Source organism: Notothenia coriiceps, unplaced genomic scaffold (genome assembly GCF_000735185.1).
Source record: "Notothenia coriiceps isolate Sejong01 unplaced genomic scaffold, NC01 NC01_scaffold00022154, whole genome shotgun sequence".
Lineage (NCBI taxonomy): Eukaryota > Metazoa > Chordata > Actinopteri > Perciformes > Nototheniidae > Notothenia > Notothenia coriiceps.
The window spans coordinates 157,084-176,702 of NW_011354855.1; the positions used below are offsets into that span (position 1 = coordinate 157,084).

General features: G+C 39.3%; 4 protein-coding genes across 4 annotated transcripts in view; 3 read left to right on the forward strand and 1 right to left on the reverse strand.

The window, feature by feature from the left end:
• cratb (carnitine O-acetyltransferase b) overlaps positions 1 to 2,745 on the forward strand; it is a 16,143-nt gene extending 13,398 nt beyond the window's left edge. The window contains exon 15 of the mRNA XM_010780775.1: positions 1,895 to 2,745. Within this exon, the coding sequence (XP_010779077.1) occupies positions 1,895 to 2,098 (204 nt within the window). The 3' untranslated portion in view covers positions 2,099 to 2,745. The remainder of the gene's footprint in view (positions 1 to 1,894) is intronic.
• A 577-nt stretch (positions 2,746 to 3,322) lies between these two features.
• Positions 3,323 to 9,510, forward strand: ppt2b (palmitoyl-protein thioesterase 2b). The gene is made up of 8 exons (XM_010780776.1): positions 3,323 to 3,775; positions 4,849 to 5,002; positions 5,826 to 5,921; positions 6,497 to 6,604; positions 6,722 to 6,805; positions 7,202 to 7,286; positions 7,765 to 7,819; positions 8,645 to 9,510. Exons 1-8 carry the CDS (start codon positions 3,587 to 3,589, stop codon positions 8,786 to 8,788), a joined length of 915 nt encoding a protein of 304 aa, XP_010779078.1. The 5' UTR covers positions 3,323 to 3,586; the 3' UTR covers positions 8,789 to 9,510.
• Positions 9,511 to 11,270: 1,760 nt separating this feature from the next.
• On the forward strand, positions 11,271 to 13,516 carry rps5 (ribosomal protein S5). Its single transcript, XM_010780793.1, has 5 exons — positions 11,271 to 11,370; positions 12,239 to 12,342; positions 12,659 to 12,876; positions 13,150 to 13,156; positions 13,404 to 13,516. Coding segments are annotated over exons 1-5 (399 nt in total). The 5' UTR covers positions 11,271 to 11,369; the 3' UTR covers positions 13,473 to 13,516.
• A 76-nt stretch (positions 13,517 to 13,592) lies between these two features.
• Positions 13,593 to 18,658, reverse strand: ddah2 (DDAH family member 2, ADMA-independent). The gene is made up of 6 exons (XM_010780777.1): positions 18,531 to 18,658; positions 17,141 to 17,592; positions 16,177 to 16,365; positions 15,033 to 15,152; positions 14,425 to 14,568; positions 13,593 to 14,266 (listed from the first exon to the last, which is right to left on the reverse strand). Exons 2-6 carry the CDS (start codon positions 17,438 to 17,440, stop codon positions 14,147 to 14,149), a joined length of 873 nt encoding a protein of 290 aa, XP_010779079.1. The 5' UTR covers positions 17,441 to 17,592; positions 18,531 to 18,658; the 3' UTR covers positions 13,593 to 14,146.
• Positions 18,659 to 19,619: the final 961 nt, after the last annotated feature.

The window sequence follows — 19,619 nt, forward strand, 5'->3', positions numbered from 1 at the left end:
ATAGCATGTTTAAATTGTAAGTTGTCTGAAGTCCTTACCACCAGCTGCTCTTGCAGTAATAAGTAGTGTACAGGGCTCGACATTAACGACTGCCCGACTGCCCGGGGCCATCTAGTATTTAGCTCGGGCAATGAAGCCTCACCTGCTGGTTGCCCGATCGGGCAATCTATTATGCCAGTATCATGCAGCTCGCGGATCCAGTAATGAGTGACCCGACAGTAAAACTAAACATATCTATAACTAGTTTAGGTAGTTTGAGAGGTAATTAAAATAGCTACGTGTGATATTCTAACCTGAAGTGTGTTTTGTCCGCTCACCGCTGCATGTGGACTCGTCAGCAGCAGCTGATCTCTCTCTCCCGTCAGATTAGACTTCACTCGCGTTTATGTCCATATCGATCAGATCCAGCTAGTTCTAGCTAATGATATGACTACCTGCTTATTAAAAGACACCGAAACAATAAGTGTCGCTATGCAACTGGGTGAGGCCACAAAGTATAGCGCAGCATTATGCATTTGTTTACATGCCCACCGGAACCCCGAGGCATTACCAACAGATCAACGCACAATCAACCCATACAGGACATCTCTTTCTCCACATTAACTGTTAGACATTAGAATTGACTATTCTTGTCTGTCACATAAGTGGCGCAACTGAAGCGGTATTGCGCTAAAGGGAAATTATTATTATTATTTTGACCGAAGAGATTTAGATTTGCCGGCTAACGGGAACTCTGACGTCACCATTTTGTGTGCTTCGCGGATGCGCTCGGCTCCTCTCGACTGCTGCTCGGTCAGCTTCCGGATGAGGAGGCATTCGTTCGACCAACTTACAGTAGATAACATTACAAACATTTTTAACAGGGGCCATAATAGTGTAAATAATGTTTGTTTTGGCTGTTTTAACTGAATGTAATGTTTTCTACTTTTTTACATTAGGGAAGGCATTTGCCTTCATCAGATTTAAGTAGCTATAAGTATTTCTTATAGCTTTGCAGCCGGGCATGCAAGCGAGCAAACACAAACAAGAACAAACAAACAAGTGAAATTAAGAATAAAATTGAAATTGTACAATATAATATTGTGGTGGTTCATCTTATAATTCAGTCTAGAGAATTCACCAGACAGCATCTAGAACCTGCAAAAATCTAAATTTTCTAGGGGGAGGCCCCTCAAACCCTTCGTGCATTTCGTCTGCGCGTATTTTTCAAGGCAATCTCTATTGGGCTCAGGGCCATCTGTAAATTAGCTTAGATGGCCCACAGGGCCATCTCCCCAAATCCTTAATGTCATGCACTGGTGTACCTTTCTTACTGTCCTAATGTGCACAATGTAGTGACTGCTTTTCGTCTTTTTTTTCGTAGTTACGTTCTCTGTATTTTATATGTTTGTGTAAATGTATTATGTGTAACGTTGCTGCCTTCTTGGCCAGGTCAGCATTGCAAATGAGATTTTATCTCCATGCTTTTTATCTGGTTAAATAAAGGTTAAATAAACGGGTGGCGTAGTGGTCTAGTGCGTTGGTGTTCGGATCAGGGGGGGCACAGGTTCAAACCCCACTGCAGTCCGCATGTCGTTGTGTCCCTGGGCAAGATACTTCACCCCAAATTGCTCCTGTGGGGATTGCCCACAGTATTGAGTATGTAAGTCGCTTTGGATAAAAGCGTCTAACAAGTAACATGTAATTTAATGTAAATAAAAAAACAAGGGCTGGATAATGAGGTTATCAAGAAAAGAAAGGAAAGGAACAACTACTTTCATGATTAATTTGCTCAATACTAAAATTAATTAAGTATTTGAAATCCAGAAGACAATGCTGTGAGATATTTGTTCATGTCTAACTCTCTTTCTTTTGGTACATGAGCTCACGTTCATCCTCCCTCTTGCTCCTTCAGGTGCCTGCGAACACAGACAGCGTGATGTGTTTCGGGCCCCTCGTTCCTGACGGTTATGCCATTTGCTACAACCCTCAAGCAGACCACGTACACTTCTCCATCACCGCCTTCAACTGCTGTGAGGAAACACATGCGGAAACATTGGCTCTCACCCTGAAGGACACTCTGTGTCAGCTACAGGAGCTACTGCAGCCTACCGTGTAGAGCTGCTCCTGTTCCCCAACCTCTCTAACCTGGGAAAATAAAGAAAATGTTATTATCAATGGTTTTGTCTTCATACGGCTTGTTTTGAATGTTATCTTGTACATGTAATGCTTCACTAGATCGGTTAAATCTGAGCTAATTTTGAAGGCAGAAAACTGTCTCTGAGGTGCTTTTGATGCTTTTTTAATGCTTTTTTCATGAAGCAATAAATCACTTATCTTTTCTTTTCTTGCAAGAGCTGACCAAGCAGCCTACATTATGCTCTCCAGCAAAAGCACTTAAAGGGCATCTAATGCTCCATTATGTGAAACCAAAACAAAGTCAACCTGACACTCAGTCATTGATCAGAACAAGCCAAAACGTGTCTGTAGAAACTGACTGCACTCCCAAGTCATGGGATGACCTGTAGGCTTTCTAGTACCCTCTATTGTGAATAAATATGTTCCAGCTGTTGCACATCAGCTTTAATATATACATGTTTTTGGAAACCCTTTATTGTCTTGTTAACCTTTCTGTTTGAAATGGACCAAAAGCCAGAAATTACTTTATGCTGAAATGAATGTAAAGAGGCTTTGGCACTCCTCCTCGCTACGACCTATTGTTCTACTCTCAACCTGCAGGACTGGTTAATAAAGCCTGTGATCACATGGTTTTGCATTTTTAATGATTTGTGTGAATGTGTGTGAGAGAGTGAGAGTACAGTGATTGGCAAAGGTGCAGCTGTGTTTGTTTCAAAAGTCTGCTTGTCGTACTGGTGCGACTTCTCAGGCCGCTGACCCGCTGAGATAGGGAACAAGCAACACCGATTTGATGTGCTGTTTCAATAATCCTGTTCTACTTTGGACATTAAAGTTCATTTCAAATTAAGAAAATATTAGGGAAATCCAGTAGGCCTACATGAATTGTACATGTGCAAAGGAGACAACAATGATGTGGGATTTGCAGTAAACAGAAATGTGAGAACCAACACTCATCCGTTTCTTGTTCTGCTATGCAAGTGAACAGTATTATTACAACATTATTAAAGAAAGATACATATTTGTGATGTAAAATGAATATCTGAACAACGACATTTATCATTTTTCATTTAAAACAAATTGTTTACCTTTTTAGTAACATACTGTAGGGGAGTGTTATGTGCCCACGCTGCTGATTGGACGAGCCGAAACCGGAAATGACGTTACAGCCGCTGCATCACGTTTAATTTAAACCGGAACAAACAAAAGGAACCAAAGCAAAGCGCTGCAGCTGTTTTTCTTTTATTAAGTAAGCAATATACAACTAGTGTAAAACAGAGTATTCAAGGGATTGATGAGCGACATTTTAGCTCTTTTTTTTACCGCAGCTTGGGCAAAAAATGGAAATGAAGATGATAGCAAAACACTAGCAAAAACATCAAGATTTTATGTTTTTATTTACATTTGAAAGTAATCTCTTTTATTTTTAACACGATTTAAGCGGGTTTTTTAAAAATAGTTCTGGGATAAAATGAAGGACTCCCTTCTCGCTTTGTCAAGCCGAAGTGTGAGGAGGATCAGCGGGGCGGCCGGGCTGCTCTACCCGCTGCTCGGTGCCTATCTCTGGGCTGCAGCGGTCGGGTACAAGCCGGTGATCATCGTGCACGGTTTATTCGACAGCTCAGGGGATTTTAAAGACTTACAGCGGTTCATAAACGAGGTAAGTGGTCCCAATGAACAGTGAGGCGCTACATTTGCCTCCTATTTAGCTATTTTTAGTATATTTATACTTTATAACATGAATGGTACATTTTGTTTTTTCAGGGGTTGACCTTATACTTTATATACTCCAGGCCTTGTTATATCACTGCCTTATCAGTACAACGTGTAGGCCTACCTAAAACATGAAATCTTATGTAACATTGATCAGTTTTTATAATAAGAGTAGAATATAATATATTGCAATATTCTAATTGCAATAACACGGGAAATTGAGTGATCAGTAGGCTACTGTAATAAAGGTTTGATGCACTGAAATGTATTATTATAGAGGTACATTTGCTATTTCTGTTTAATATGACGATATTACCTGTAGTTTGCACTGTACTAATTTGTACACACTGCATGTTAATGTGAAAAAATAAATAACTTTCTTGAGCTAATGTGCGCTGTTTGGATTATAAAATATGATGATTAGGCTAGTAGTCTATGTTGAGGAGGTTTATATTCAGTAAAGTCCGCGGTAATGAATGGACATTGATATAATGTGACCTGTCCAGCTGTTCTTGAAAATAATTATTTTATTATTTACACACCCACTTCTGAAACAAACGCACATTTTAAGATAGCGGTGGATGTGGTGCCATTTTAATTATGAAGGTTGATTAGGTTAAACCAAGATTAACTTCCTCTTTTTCACATCTGCTGTTAGACTGGAACCAGACTAAACATATTTCTGAAGGCAAAGAAAACGGAAATCAAGACCCTAGTTTGTCTGCTTCAGAAAGCCTGTACTGCCCAATGAATATTTAAAGCACATCCTTCCCATTTGGTATAGGCCTACCTCAGCATCCCTGTGGACCTTTTATAACAAATGGAGTTGAGTCATGTGATTGCCCCATTAGATACAATCAGATTATGTGAGAATGGCTATATTGCTTATATTAATTGATATCAAACTGAAGTTTACACAAATGTACCTTATGTTGCTTTTGGCCTTATTAACTAGTGATCCATTAATACGTCTATAAGTGCAGTTGTAGTTGTGAAATGTTCCTCTTCTTTCTCCTGCAGTCTCATCCTGGCACAAATGTTTCCGTCATCGACTTGTTTGACAGAAGTGCCAGCCTGCAGCCCATGTGGAAACAGGTGGAGGGATTCAAGGAAGCTATTCACCCAATAATGCAAAATGCAGAAGACGGGGTCCATTTTATCTGCTACTCTCAAGGTCTGTGAGTGCATGTCTGCAAATGAAATACAAGAACTTCAATGTGGTATTCTCTTAAAATGATAAAACAGTCTTTTTGCCAATCTTGCTATAAGTTTCCTCAGTGTATTTCACTCTTTTATTTAAAAGACGGGGCTTTACAAGGGATTTTTTCTCAACTCCTGAGATTTCACTTTCAGTCTGGAGTTGGAAATTCCCAACCTGCAGTGTGTTATTCAAACTGCCGAATGTTCCTGTTGGTAAAAACCTATATATACAGTCTATTTTAAAAACCAGGGGAATATATGTGAATGCCCATGACATTTCCTTTGCCCAACAGTGAATTACTCACGTGGAAATTATACAACCTGTTACCACAAATATTTATGTGAAGACGTTTCGATTTTTGAAACTGAAACATGAATATTAAAAAGAGTAGTGTGCAATCTTGATTAGATTAAAAATAAAACAACTAGTTAATGAATACATAATGTTTTACTTTGTCTTATCTGATAGTAAATGTAGCACCTTTTTGTCTGTTTGTTGGTCAAAACAAGGCACTCCGTTTTGTTTATTCAAGTACAACTTAAATACACATATTAAGAATAATATATATAAAAAAGTCATTAATTTTGAAATAGTAAGCCCAAAGGAAACTTATAATGAATAAAAGTGTAGACTGAAGTCGTAGCATATCATTATGTATAATTCATTTGTATGTACAATTCTCCTAAAAAATATATACTGGAAAAGAAAATATATAATCAAAAACATGATTTGTGTACATTAAATATCCAAAATGTGTAAACAAATGTTCATGTACAGACTTGTGTCATTTTCACAGGTGGGCTTATTTGCAGAGGGATCCTCTCGACTCTCAACGACCACAACGTCCAGTCTTTCATCTCTCTGTCCTCGCCGCAGGCCGGGCAGTATGGAGGTGAGTTCTACTTTTAAAGGCTGAACACATGATTATGTTTAAAGCAACTATAATCAATAGTTGTTACAACAATTCATCAAATGACAATGTGTAATCACAGTGAATCTGTGATTTTTAGAGGGGCAACACTCCTAATAAATATCCCCTGATGTTAGCTTCTCTCTCTGTTATAAACCCATTAGAGGGGATTTCAGCTCTTGTTTGAGTTTCACCATTTCTGTTCACTCTGAATGCTCATTGTGTTGTTTATGACTGCAGCAGCCAGCAAAGACATCTTTAACAACCCATGTTGGTTAGCTGGTGTAAATAGTGGAGCATTTAGCAGTTAAAGAGACAAATATTTCACTCAAAAGTTGGTAGAGTCAAACAAAAAAACACAGCTAAAAGAGAGAGAAGATTAGAAAATCAGCACGTCGTTGTACCTACTCAGAAGAGACTATGTTTCAATGTTATGTTGTTAACCTGTTACCGCCCCAAATTGGCAAAAAATCAGTTATTCCAGATTTAACATGTTAAGGACTGTTTGTTCCATAACTCGTTAAGCTTGTGTCTCATCACGCTCTTTGTCTCATCAGACACCGACTACTTGAGGTACCTCTTCCCACAGTTTGTGAAGTCCAACCTCTTTCACCTCTGCTACACATCGGTAGGTCAGAGGATCTCCATCTGCAACTACTGGAACGGTGATAATTATTTATATTCTGGATCTTGTCAAGCTCAGAAAAGGATATGAGATTAAGTGTAAGAAAGCTTCCTAAATAAGTGTTTTGACATCCTGGTTGTTTGTCCTCTTCCTCCAGACCCCCACCACAGAGACATGTATGTGAACAGCAGTGATTATTTGGCTCTGCTCAACAGCGAGCGATCAAATCCAAATTCAACAGGTCAGCAAATTCTTTGAGGGTAAAACTCATCCAAAAGTTGAATGAATGTAACCATCAGGGGATGTTGCTTTATTGTTATGATGCAACAGTAGGTTTGAGCTCATAGCTACAAAAAAGTAGACTGATGTTGTTGCTTGTCGGTAAATGTTTTTTAAACTTGCATTTTGTTTCAGTTAGTCTATCATTTGACAGTAAAAACTTTGACTATCCAGGTCTTCGAATTGTAATCCCTTTTTATTACATTTATTTATAATAAAAAAATCATTTATATATTTATAAGATATCATACACAGTACGTAGTAGAGTTAATGGCAGAGCTTACAGTATATACTGGATTGCTATATGTTGTGCAGCCATACATAACTAAGTGTACTAAAGTGTACCTCTCTATCTCAGAGTGGAAGAAGAACTTCCTGAAAATAAAAAAGCTGGTGCTGGTTGGAGGACCGGACGATGGAGTCATCACTCCCTGGCAGTCGAGGTGAGTTCGTCCTCTGTCGCTAACATTTTATAACAAATACTTTGACGCTTTTCATCTGCTTTATGATTTCATGTAATGCTCTTTCTTGCAGACAAAAATGTTTTACAGTATTCTCCAGTTATTGGTGGCAAAGTACACATAGTCAAGGAGTCATTCTTAGCCATTTCAAAGTTTTATATTGAAAGTTTGGGTGTCATTTTTTGCATTAAAATGCTTTAACATTACTTAGCACATACACTTAAGGCGCCCAGTAACAGTAACTTCACCCCAGTGCAGAGTATCATTGATACCCTTTATGAAAGCCTTGTTGTTGCTTCACCAAATCCTTTTTTCCCGTTGTCCTATGACATGTTTCACGCTCACTTCACACGTCTCTGCTTTGAAAATGTTGCTTTTTCTTGACTGTGGCTGATCAGATGACTCTCATGTGATGCTCACACTTTATCTTTTCTCTCTCTCTGTCCCTCATGGACTTTAGTCAGTTTGGATTTTTTGACGACAACGACACGGTCATTGAGATGCAGCACCAGGATGTGAGTGAAAGAATCATTCCACAGAAACACATTAACAACAAACTTTATTTGATTGTATTGCCCCCATACTTGCCAACCCTCCCGATTTTCGCGGGAGACTCCCGATTTCATTGCCCTCTCCCGGTTTCCTCCCGGGGTCATATTTATCCCGCATTTCTCCCGATTTCTGACAAAATCAGATTTACTCTGCTGTTTCCACTCGAACTTTACAGTTACACCATTGTTTGGTTTCCATGGTAACGCATCTCTTTAGCGTGCAACTGAAAGTCTGAGAGGGTGAGGAAGATAGTCACAGAAAACAGAACAAGAATCGACAACTCTACCCTCTGCTCACTCCTTTCCTGTAAAATACAGGTCCAGCCCACACATAGCCTATGCTCCATCAAGGATGGTGCTACAGGCCGCAAGGCAGTGCACTTACAACTACAATAAGCATGTTAACTTAATGTTAATCTAACAGCTCCGGCAATCCATTTTGCATTTTGAAATGCTCCCGATTTCTGAGGTCTCAAGGTTGGCAAGTATGATTGCCCCTTGTGAACATTACTAATACCCTAACATTATTTTATATTGTTTCTATCCATATTTATTTATTGTGTCATGCACAAGCAAACATATAGGTCAAAGATATCTAAAAAACAAATATTGACCTGACAAGCAGACACCATATATACATTTCCAACTAAATAACTTCTTTTATAGAAAGTTTCAAAGATTTTAAATTGTTCTCCAACCTAAATAAGCTGTTAGAAATAACAGACATTTTACAAAATAAATGCCTGAAATTTGCCATAAATCATATTGCTTGTTTTTTCCCTGTTTCAGATGTATTTAAGGGATGTTTTTGGTCTGAAGACGCTTGGGGCTCGTGGAGATCTGATCATCTGTTCTGTTCCCGGCGTGGAACACGTGTATTGGCATTCAAATGAGACTGTGTTCCACCTGTGCATGGAGAAGTGGCTGGTGTAAAACAAAACACTCACACACAGATACACACAAACAGAGATACACACCCTGCAGGTTCACACATGGTTGTGCATTTCCACCATGTGTGAAACTCTGCCTCTACTATAAACTATGAAGCATGTCATCTCAATTTTTGGATTACAGATTCAAGAAATTACTTCGTAATTGTAGTGTTTGCTGGCAAAGTTTGGACTATAGGTTCTGAACTATTTAAGTTACATAAAAGGGAATCTCCATTACTTTGCTTTCTTGCAGCGTATCAGATAAGAAGATTTATACCGCTCTCATGACCATAAGTCCTCGAAATCATTTAATGTTTGTGAATTTGAGGAGGTAAATAGGGGCCTTGTAAGTTTAGAAATTAAATTATTATTTTAACAGTAGTAAATCTTCCATCTGCACCCTGCACATGCTTATTGTTTCTCATGTAAACGACGTTGAGGAAGTACACCATTATTTAACCTTGATGTTTAAGAACGTGTGGGATTACTGGTACAGTATATGAAACTTCAGCCAGCTGCTTGGTTTTCATCAACATGTAAAACTACATATTTTAATTATTTCTTATTAACCGTTCTGCTGTCAAACAAATCCAGCATTTCCATGTATGCTAAAGGTATTTTCTCAGAAAATAAAAAGGCCCAAACTTTAAGAAGCAACCAATAGGAAGGCTCCTATAAACTTGGTAGAGGTTAAACTAGCCATTATGTTATTACACCCTGCAACAGTAAAGCAAATCAACATAAAAGAGGACTGCAGCAGTTTTGATTTGCATTTCAGAAGGGGACTTTCAGAAGGGTCATGTATCAATGCCGCAGATGAGACATTTGTACAGTTTTTACAGGCTCAGTAGTCCCTCATGACTGTAAAAAAACGGTGGAGTGCCCCTTTATTTAGAATAAATAAATACACAGAATATATCCATTTGTGTGTTTGATCACACATACCTCAAAACAACCCACAACTCAACAGTGCCTGATCGACGTTCTGTCATTGTGTCTACATGTACAGACTCACTGCCCTGCTCATCTTGTGATGCAGTAATTTATATATTTGTATTCCTCCATTTTATTTATGTGTAAATCTGACTGTAAATATCATGCTATCGTTATCATGCAGTGCTTTAGAGATTTCATAGATTAAGCCTTACCTTTTCCCCTCATGCCTCTGTGTTTTGTGTCCCATACCGAAGTGCTAAAACACACTGCCTTTAATGATGGTGCTTAGGATGAAGAGGGGTGGATGAAGAGTGGCCGGAGAGGGGCAGTGCTATATTAGTGTTTACTTGTCCACCAGACTATTGTCCATGGCGCTCTTTACCTATCATCCCATTTAGATATCTCAGGCATTTTACCTACATGTTTGTCTGTTTGTTGGAGAAGGGATTTCTATTAACCGTTTGCATTTTATTGGATGTTATGTATAAAATAGGTGTTGCTCAAAAGGAAAATATCAATGCAAAAATCGATTGTGTAATAGAACAAAAAGTGGATTTTATTGAGTAAAGTATTCATTGCACAAGGTTTAACCAGATAAAAAGAAGGGAATTGATTAACTGTTTTTAAGGTTGTTAGCTTTGCAGTATTATTTTGATGGCTGCATCCTTTGTGTCATCCCTGCTTGTACAAGTTAGTTAACCTAGCTGCATAAATTAAGTATTTAAGGGATGTCCTTTCTCTGGTCAAGTTTTATTGCTTTAAAAATGTAAATGTGGTTGTGGACAGTTTTTTTAACATTTAAACAGAAACTACTATTTTGACTCTGTCCTACAATTTCTACAGTATTTGGAAAATGTGTCCAATGTCAATTCCTCAATAAAAGGCAATTTGTAATGTCTCTTTTTGTTTTATTTTTTACAACAAGAAGTATTTGTCTAGTAAGTTCAGGAAACCCTAAAATATTTAAACCAGCACAAAACTGCTCCTAGTACTAGGATGGGTTAAATGCAGAGGTCAAATGTCACTGTGTGTGCTGTGTGCATGTATGTGTGACCATTAAAGAGGGGTCATCCTCCAATTCTATCTATATTCTTAATTTAATTATTAAATCAAATATCAATATATTTATTTGATTTTTAAAGCCAAACTATGTATATCTGCTTATGTACTTTTTAGGTGTGACAAAGTATCAACCTACTTTGTAGAATATATTTATTTGGATGAATGGAAGAGTGAACAGATTAAAGCAAATAAATACATCACTAATTTTCTTGAAAAAAAATCACTTTATATTTTCAATATATGCAAAACACAAAAAAGGACAACATACATTTGAGAACATGAAACAAACCAAAACTTTTTTTTCTTTCCATCCTCATTTGCATGACATTGTTTTCACGTGTTATGAGTCAAATGGACTATCGACCTGTGCAATGTCAGCTTAAACATGTTATCAACTTATTTTTATTCTTAACAAGTAGGCTTGTAGCCCTGTTGTTAGTTACTTTCTTAGAAACAAAAAAATACAATTCCCTGCATGCTCTGCGCACCGGAAGTAACCCGCAATTTCACCGGATATCTGCAAGCGCCGCCTGGAAAAGGCCCTTTTCCGTCTCTGAGAAGTGTGGTACAGAACGGCAGACACAAGTGAGTAAAGAATTCATATTTCTCTCCTTCCATAAATCTTTAAAAATAGTTTTCTCTGTTAAATAGACAAGATGCTTACTCCTGTTGTCCAAAAAATAAGAAATACACGTCAAAGTTTTGCCATTCTGATGTTTTATTTGCACTAAGAGTTTTGCTACGAGCACACAACGGTGAGCGTTAGCATGTGGCTAGCTTCTTAGCACATGTGGATGCGGCATGTTGATCAGCCACATCGATAGATCTCACATTCAGTACTCTATTTATATTAATTTAAAAACGTTACACATTATTCTTCAGTAGAAAATAGCACCCCTGTATATCCTTGTAAAATGACGCAATTTGTCAAATGTCCGCTAGCTTGTTAGCTGACGGCAAGCAACGTTACGTTAATTAAGGAGAACCAGGCTTCATCTCGGGCCCTGATGTGAAAATGTGGCTGTCCTTTTTAACAAGCTTCTTCCATTACACTCAATCACAACTTCACATTCGCGTATCATTGTTAAAGCTACATAGTAGTAGTTTATTTCGCTACGTATGTAACTCCGTGAAGGTAAACATTTAAACGGACAAAGCTTTGCAACGTAACGTTAGCGCTAGATCAATTTAATGTACACGGATGTAATGCAACAATAACATTTGTCTTTATAATGTGGTCAATATCAACCCTGCATGTTACCATTTGTGATTGGGAGCATATCCATGTTCCCAAGATGGATGTCCTATAACGATTAGAATTCCCCAGTCCTGTTTAAAATTTAATAGGTGAACACTAAGGTTCACAAATAGTTGTCTGAAGAGTAATGGGCTTTGGTTTAACTTTACAGCAAGAATTGACCACCGTCGTGTTTCTTTTTACCTTTTCCTTTAGTGACTGAGTGGGAAACTGCCCCAGCTGTGGCTGAGTCCCCAGAGATCAAACTCTTCGGCAAGTGGAGCACCGACGATGTCCAGATCAATGACATCTCCCTGCAGGTATACAGTGAAGTGAAAGTAGCCGTTGTATAAAAACATATGATAAGGCAACTAAAATTGTTTCAATATTAGCAATTTATCGAAAGCTATATGATTGTTAAAGCGAGGCTAGAGTCACGCCTGGATAAACCCGTTGTCCTGGTGTGCTAGAGTGCTCGTAGAGGAAATTGTCTTTGCTTATTCATTGGCTGTAGTCTCTTGTGGCCCAGTCAATCACCAACTCAGACACACTAAGTCTTCATACATGCTGTACCTTAATAAAGCCTGGGTAAGATCTGCACAGACCATGTTTAAATCGCCTCCTTTTTTACTACAGGATTACATTGCTGTGAAAGAGAAGTATGCCAAGTACCTGCCTCACTCTGGAGGACGTTATGCGGCCAAACGTTTCCGTAAGGCCCAGTGCCCCATTGTGGAGCGTCTGACCAACTCCATGATGATGCATGGCCGCAACAACGGCAAGAAACTGATGACATGTCGCATCGTCAAGCACGCCTTCGAGATCATCCACCTGCTGACAGGAGAGGTATGCATGTAGTGTGCAGCATAATTATGGCCGATTTAAACTAATATTTGGGAGGCGGCAATAGAGCAACTGGTGAACAGTGATGCTAGTTTAAAGTCTCCACAGATTGAATTGGTTGTCCAACTCCAACATCCCATCATGGCAGATTTAAATAAATGTTTGCTGTAGAGGAACCTCAGATTATGTTTTACTTCATGCTGCATTTGCTGTAATTTTTTGTATTTTGTGCAAAAGCGAGGCTAGAGTCACGCCTGGATACACCCGTTGTCCCGGTGTGCTAGAGTGCTCGTAGAAGAAATATCTTTGCTTATTCATTGGCTGTAGTCTGTTGTGACCCAGTCAATCACCAACAAAGATACATTACACTACCGACCAGTGTTTAATTCGTCAGACAATGTTTCTCTTGTATCCCATATGGGCTGTTTAAAGGTGGAGTTACAGAATTTAAAGAAATAGTGTATTTTTATTTTTGCCTGACATCTGGTCTTCAGTTTGTATAGATGTAAACTAACCAGCCCTCTTCTCCTGATTTCAGGGTTCATCTAACTCCTACGCCATCAAGAAGAAGGACGAGTTGGAGAGAGTTGCCAAGTCCAACCGTTAACATGTTTTCTTTCTACCAAAACAAATAAATTTGAAGAAATTCCATTGATGTCACAAATCCTTTCTTTTATGCATTTCCACACTTGTTTCACTTATTGGACAGTGAAGTAAAAATAGACAGTTTTGTCAGTTTAATTTTATTGGCATCTCTACACACGCTACAAATGCATATTATTCAGCACAGTCAAACCTGGCTAAATGTATTTGTACCACGGGGGGGGCTTGGCAGGTCTTAAACAATGAATATAGGTTCCGCATTCAACCTCTTTACTGCTAAAAGTCAACATGTTAGACTTGTCGGTTATACATTTTATGCTGCTCGTTCAGGTAATTCTAAATTGTCAAAACAAGGTGTTGGAAAACTGAACTTTAGGCCTCATACATGCTGACAGGTCAAACACTCGTTCCAGTTTCATTAAATATGATCTGACGGCTCAGTGGACACACGTTGAATAGTTAAATAAGTTTTAGTGATTAAACCAGGGTGATGTGCTGGAAATCAGCTGACAGTGAATCAGTTAGCAGATGTTACATTTGGATCTCATACAAATACTGTGAGTCAGTGTTTTCCCCTAGAAATAAATAGACAAGAATGTTAGTCTGTGGAAAGTGTTTCTGTGACTTCGCTCCACAATGAACACGTGTAAAGCTAATGTACTGATGGTTAGTGTGTTTTCAGAAATAAGTGTGCTTTCTGTTGACGAGGAGGCAGAGCGAGGACAGAGACGCTCCCAGTTTGGAGGCCTCGCTGCAGGCAGTAGGCAGGAGGGTGTAGTCCTGGAGCTTCTGGAAGGCCTGCAGAGAGGAGGGAGGACACAACTTACTCATAGGACCGAGTGATTCGGGGAAGAAGTTGCTGGCTAGCGAGAGGGACCAGCTTAGGCTGGAGATTATCTTTTGCCCAAGCTTTAATTTAACTGCATTAAAAAAAGAAGCTCCTCAGCTGTACTCACAGAGGCGCTGTCAGGACATTCCTCTGCAGGCCGGTGGAGCAGGAAGTCATGTTTAGACGGCCCTTTGATGTAGATGCAGTTTGCTGCTGAGTCCTCTGGAACAGTCAGCACTTCATAATGGTGATCAGTCAGCTGTTCCATCATCTGGAGACAAACACACACTTATTATTACTATGTGCACCACCCTGACTGCTCCCAGCATTACACACAGGCTTCAGTGATGTTATTAATATGACCTCAGCAGTAAGGCTATACATTGAGTGTGCAGTTCACATAGGGACAGAAGAGGAAAACAGGGATGATATTGAATAGATGTTTAAGCTTGGACTTTCTGTGATCTTATTTAACTGCAAATAGTTACAAAATTAATGTTGGGATTTTGCTTGGAATTGTCCTTTTTCATATTAAGTTATGTTTTGTTACACCTTAAATTAATGTATTAGCCGCAGTGTTATTGAAACTGACCACATAACTAAGGTTAAAAGTAATATTTTTGGAAAATTCCCTTATACAACCGGAAAATAAAACCACTCAAACAATTCCTCATAAGACAATGTATGGGAATTTACTCGTCAACGCCAAATACACATGCACACATAAACACTTACCCGGAGTGTCTTCTTGGCCCCATCACTGTTGCTGATGATGATTGTGTTTGGCCCCCCCATAGAGCAGATGTTTCTCAGTCGGGCTCCACCACACACGGGGACAGTGGACACAGCAAAGTCCTGCTCAGATGGAAGTTGAAAGGTTAAGTTCAGATAATGTCCCTCTCAGTTAGACAACAAAAGAGACATGTTCTCTTATCTAGTGGGGGCACTTCTGTCTTAGCAGGAAAAGTACTTATACATCTTTACACAAAGCGGCCAGCTGTGTGATTCTGGAGCTTCCTGATCAGGATCAGAGGCAGTCGTGCAGTTGCTACCTCTTAGTCTATATAGTCCTTTAGTAGGGCTTAATGCACTTGCATTTACTCAAGAGAAACATAGGCTACAAGGTGTTTTGATCAAATGTCTGTAAACATCTGCTTTTTGGAATATGAAGTGACAGGAGAGGGTGTTGAAGTCCTCAGTTGAAAAACCGCAAACACTCCGGGCGTCATGAATGTCTTAATCAAACTTTATGGTAATTCAGTCAATAGCTGAAGTGGACGACTAACAGACCAAAGATAATCGAATAAAGCTGTACTGTCACTACCACTTAGTGTTAATATCACAATAACAAATATGCAACAATACATATCTAAAAAGCACTTTCAAGTATTAAATGTTTGTTTTATGGAAATTGAACCGCATGAAAACGCTAGAGTAGAAATGTTAAATCAAAAAGCATTGAAGGTAAATACTCCATTCTGACCAGGAGTCTTACAACGTATGTTAATTTAAAAAAAGACACTCACACACATTCAACATGAATGCTAAGTGTGTGTGTGTTTTTAGGAGGAGCAGAAGTAATGCACTTAAGAGAAGTGGAGGATCAATATTAACGGGAGGGTTCTGTAAAGCATTAGGGGCTTGATTGTGTGGTCATTATTTGGCCAATGGAACAACGTCATTCATCACAGTTTATAGACCTTTAATCCCCAAACACAACGCAGCAAACGGCCCACCTGCTCACTCTGGCAGCTGGATTCAGTGTTTGGAGTGTTTTTTGTTTGTTTTACTAAACACCCTTTATTACCACAGTCTATGAAAACATACCCTCTGTTGCTTCACGTAGAGATGCAGTCCTTACTACATACGCTCCACTTACCCTGAAAGTGTCTGCCAGCACCTCCGCCCCTCTGTGGTTGGTGTGTGAGGAGATGCCGACAAAGAACTCCCTCCCTGTGAAGAGGACGTCGCTGCCCTCCAGCGTCGCCCCTCCAGAGTCCCCCTCCTCGGCCCCCATCTCCACCACGGTCAGGTTCAGCTCTGACACCACCTTCCTCACCGCCTCCGCCTGGAGAGATGAAGAGGAAAGAGAAATGTTCAGGCTCAACATTTGACTATGTTTTTCTGGATCAACATAAGTTCCCACGTTTCCTTGAAAACATTTGTACTATTCATCTATTTAATACACTCTAAAAATACTTAAATGCCTAACAAGTTCCAAAGAACAGTACACTAAAGGAACCATTTCTTAATATATTGCCTTGAAAAAAACGATGCAATTCACTACATTGTGTTATAATTGTTACAGTATTATCATAATGTTAGAATAACAGAGGTTTGTCGGGGTATAGCCTATAGAGGGTTAGATGCACAGGAACATTTCCTCATATCATTTGGTTATAATGCAGGTGGCTAATGGGAAATCTCTATTTAATCGACTATTGGGACGCAATTCAGGTCTTTAAGCTGAACTTGCTCAAATATTACAGAACTATAATCGGTGACAAAGTGACATCATTCTCTCTCATATTTATTGCCATTTTAGAAATGACAGATCCCGTTAATGAAGTGTTGACGGAATCTCTGACATCAAAGTTATAAGATAGTTTAGTTTGCCAAAATGAATTAACAAATGTATATGGTTATTTGACCATATTTTAATAATGCACCATTAAATACAACTACATGTCATGGTGAACAAGTGAAGTCTCTATAGTCTCCCTCTAGTCCCACACTGATATGACCTGTACAAATGGCCACTGCCGTTTATCCCACAAAGCAAGATTAAGTGCATTCGGAGAGGATTAGGGTGCAGACAGGGCTTGTTCTTCTCCACGTGTTACCTCGCTGCGTCTCTGCTGTTTGAAGGGCCTGGTGATGAGCGCAGTGTCTCCCTGGATGACGGCCACATCCTCTATCCTCCAGCTCTCTGGCAGCTCGGGGTCGGGGGGGATCTCGATCAGCTGCAGACCCACCTTCTGCCTCAGGGCTCCTGTCAGGCAGCCGAACTGACGCTGAGCCTTGGCCAGCTCCACCGAGGTCTCTCCATTCTTACGGCTGTCTCCCCCTGCCTTCCCAAAGGTCTCTGGGATGCCTCGCACCACGGCGTGGGTGAAGCGGCCATATGGGCACATGTTTGCCATGATTTAAATAAACTTAGAACTCTAAATATTTCCAGGAAGTTTGTTGCCAGAAGCCAAAGTTGTCACACTTTTCACCCCTTCTTCTGTACAAGTACTCCACCAGCTACTTCTCCATCTGTAGATGCCAGGAAGTGGAAACAGAGGATCCCAGCCTAACACAGACAGAGATGGAAATATTAACAAATGCAATGGAACAAGGGCCTTCTTTGGGAAATATTTCAAGGCTGCAAAAGTAAATATCTATAACACTATCCAATGATTCAAATGAAGTGTGGCAATAAAGAATTCATAATGAGAATGTGTGATTTTTAGTCTGTAAGAGGAGGACTCAGTATCACTGGTAAAACATTCAAGGGCAGCTGAAATAACAAACAGAGATACAACAGCTGAACATGGACAGGAGGAGCATTGTCCAAGGTTAGATTACAACAAAACTCTATGTAGTACCCCTGCAACATGCTGCTAAGCCTTTCCATGTTTGGGCAGGGGGTTGGATTTGGGACAATTGCCCTTTCATCATCTTCCCTGTAACTCACAGCAGGCGCCCACTGAGAGGCTGCACATGGGACTCCCACACAGGATGCTTCCTAAATCTGCATCATAACTTATGCAACAAGTGCTGGACTTGGATATGCATCTTATTTTGTAATAATAACAGCTTATGGAGTATATTATGAATACTTAATGGCAATGTTAGGCTATTCAATCCCCAAGAGGGCCTAAACTAAGGATATGTTAAACCTGTGTTAGTCTACCTACTATTGAGATTAGTGTTAGGCTACCTTGTGGAACAGTATTTTATTGATATGATTTGACGTATTTAGGAGACTACACTCATTTCTGTTTTGGTACTAAATAAAACCAATGTTTCTAACTACGCAGTTCTGAGTTATCCAGCTGCAAAATGAATATGGACCTCCTCAGCCCAGAAGAAAACATCTTGAGTGTTGCAGGACTGCACCGCCCAGCAGTTCACTGCTCCTTCTCAAATACTTCTGATGATGTTACACATCTTTTTAAAGGGCAAACTATCCACAACGCTCCCAGAAGTTGCACAAATAACAAACACATGTATATTGTTGTATCTTACCTGTTAGGAGTGTCGCAGCTTCCACGCTCGGCCGTGTTTTATTCTGTTAGTTTTAATTTCCAAACCGACCCAGTTCCCGTTACTCTGCCTTGTCTTTCTCTGCCGACCAACTACAGGTCAGGTCAAGATGGTGACTGTCAACACGCACCGTTCCGGTTACGTTTTCAAAATAAGATGGACACAAGGTTGTTATATTGATCTTTTAGTTAATTCTATCATTATTATCAGAACAAAATACTAGCTGTGAATAATTTAAAATGTGCACTGCAATTCAAAAATTATTTTACTTCATTAGACAAATATACGAACAGGAATCTCTAAACTTGTGTTTGCATGTTTTGATACGATTGTAAAATAATTATGGTTTGGCTTTCTATCACATCATAGCTTTTATGTTTTATGTTACTGTATACTATAAATGTGTTATTTTAAGGAGAAAAAGAGAGATATGACTATGTTGTGTCAACATTTCAACTAATTTTCCATAGGGTTGATACAATTGAAACAAAAATCTCACATTTTCCATAGGGTTGATACAATTGAAACAAAAAATCTCACTTTAAGTAGCCAACGTAATACAACTTTAAAATAATGGTGTTCCAGCCTAAATTAAATCATTAAAATGCGTTTTTTCTTTGAGGGAAAATTAAACAATTATTTTTTCAAAGCAACATCGCCTAACTTCCGGTCTTCTTCACGTATTTTATTTGCGCTTGATGCAGCAGCTCTACCTCCCATTCATCCAGCACCCCCCATCCCCCACATGTCCTGTCCGGATTCAATCAGCGCTGATTTCAGTCACCACAGCTGCTGTTGTATCGGCTGTCAATACTGTTGAGTGTAGCTACACATTAAGGTAATCGATAACGGTGAGCAAAAGATCCATAGCGCCTGTTAGTCAACTTTATAATTACTCTTTTAGATAGGCCTATTCTGTCGTAGGCTATCTCCAAGTTCATTAACCTCTTCTCTCGGATTTAATTACTTTGATTCTAAGGTTTATACAACTAAAATGGGATTTTATATATCTATATAAATAGAATTTCAAAAGTACATCTGGCTCTGCTGTAAAAACAAAACGGTGTCACA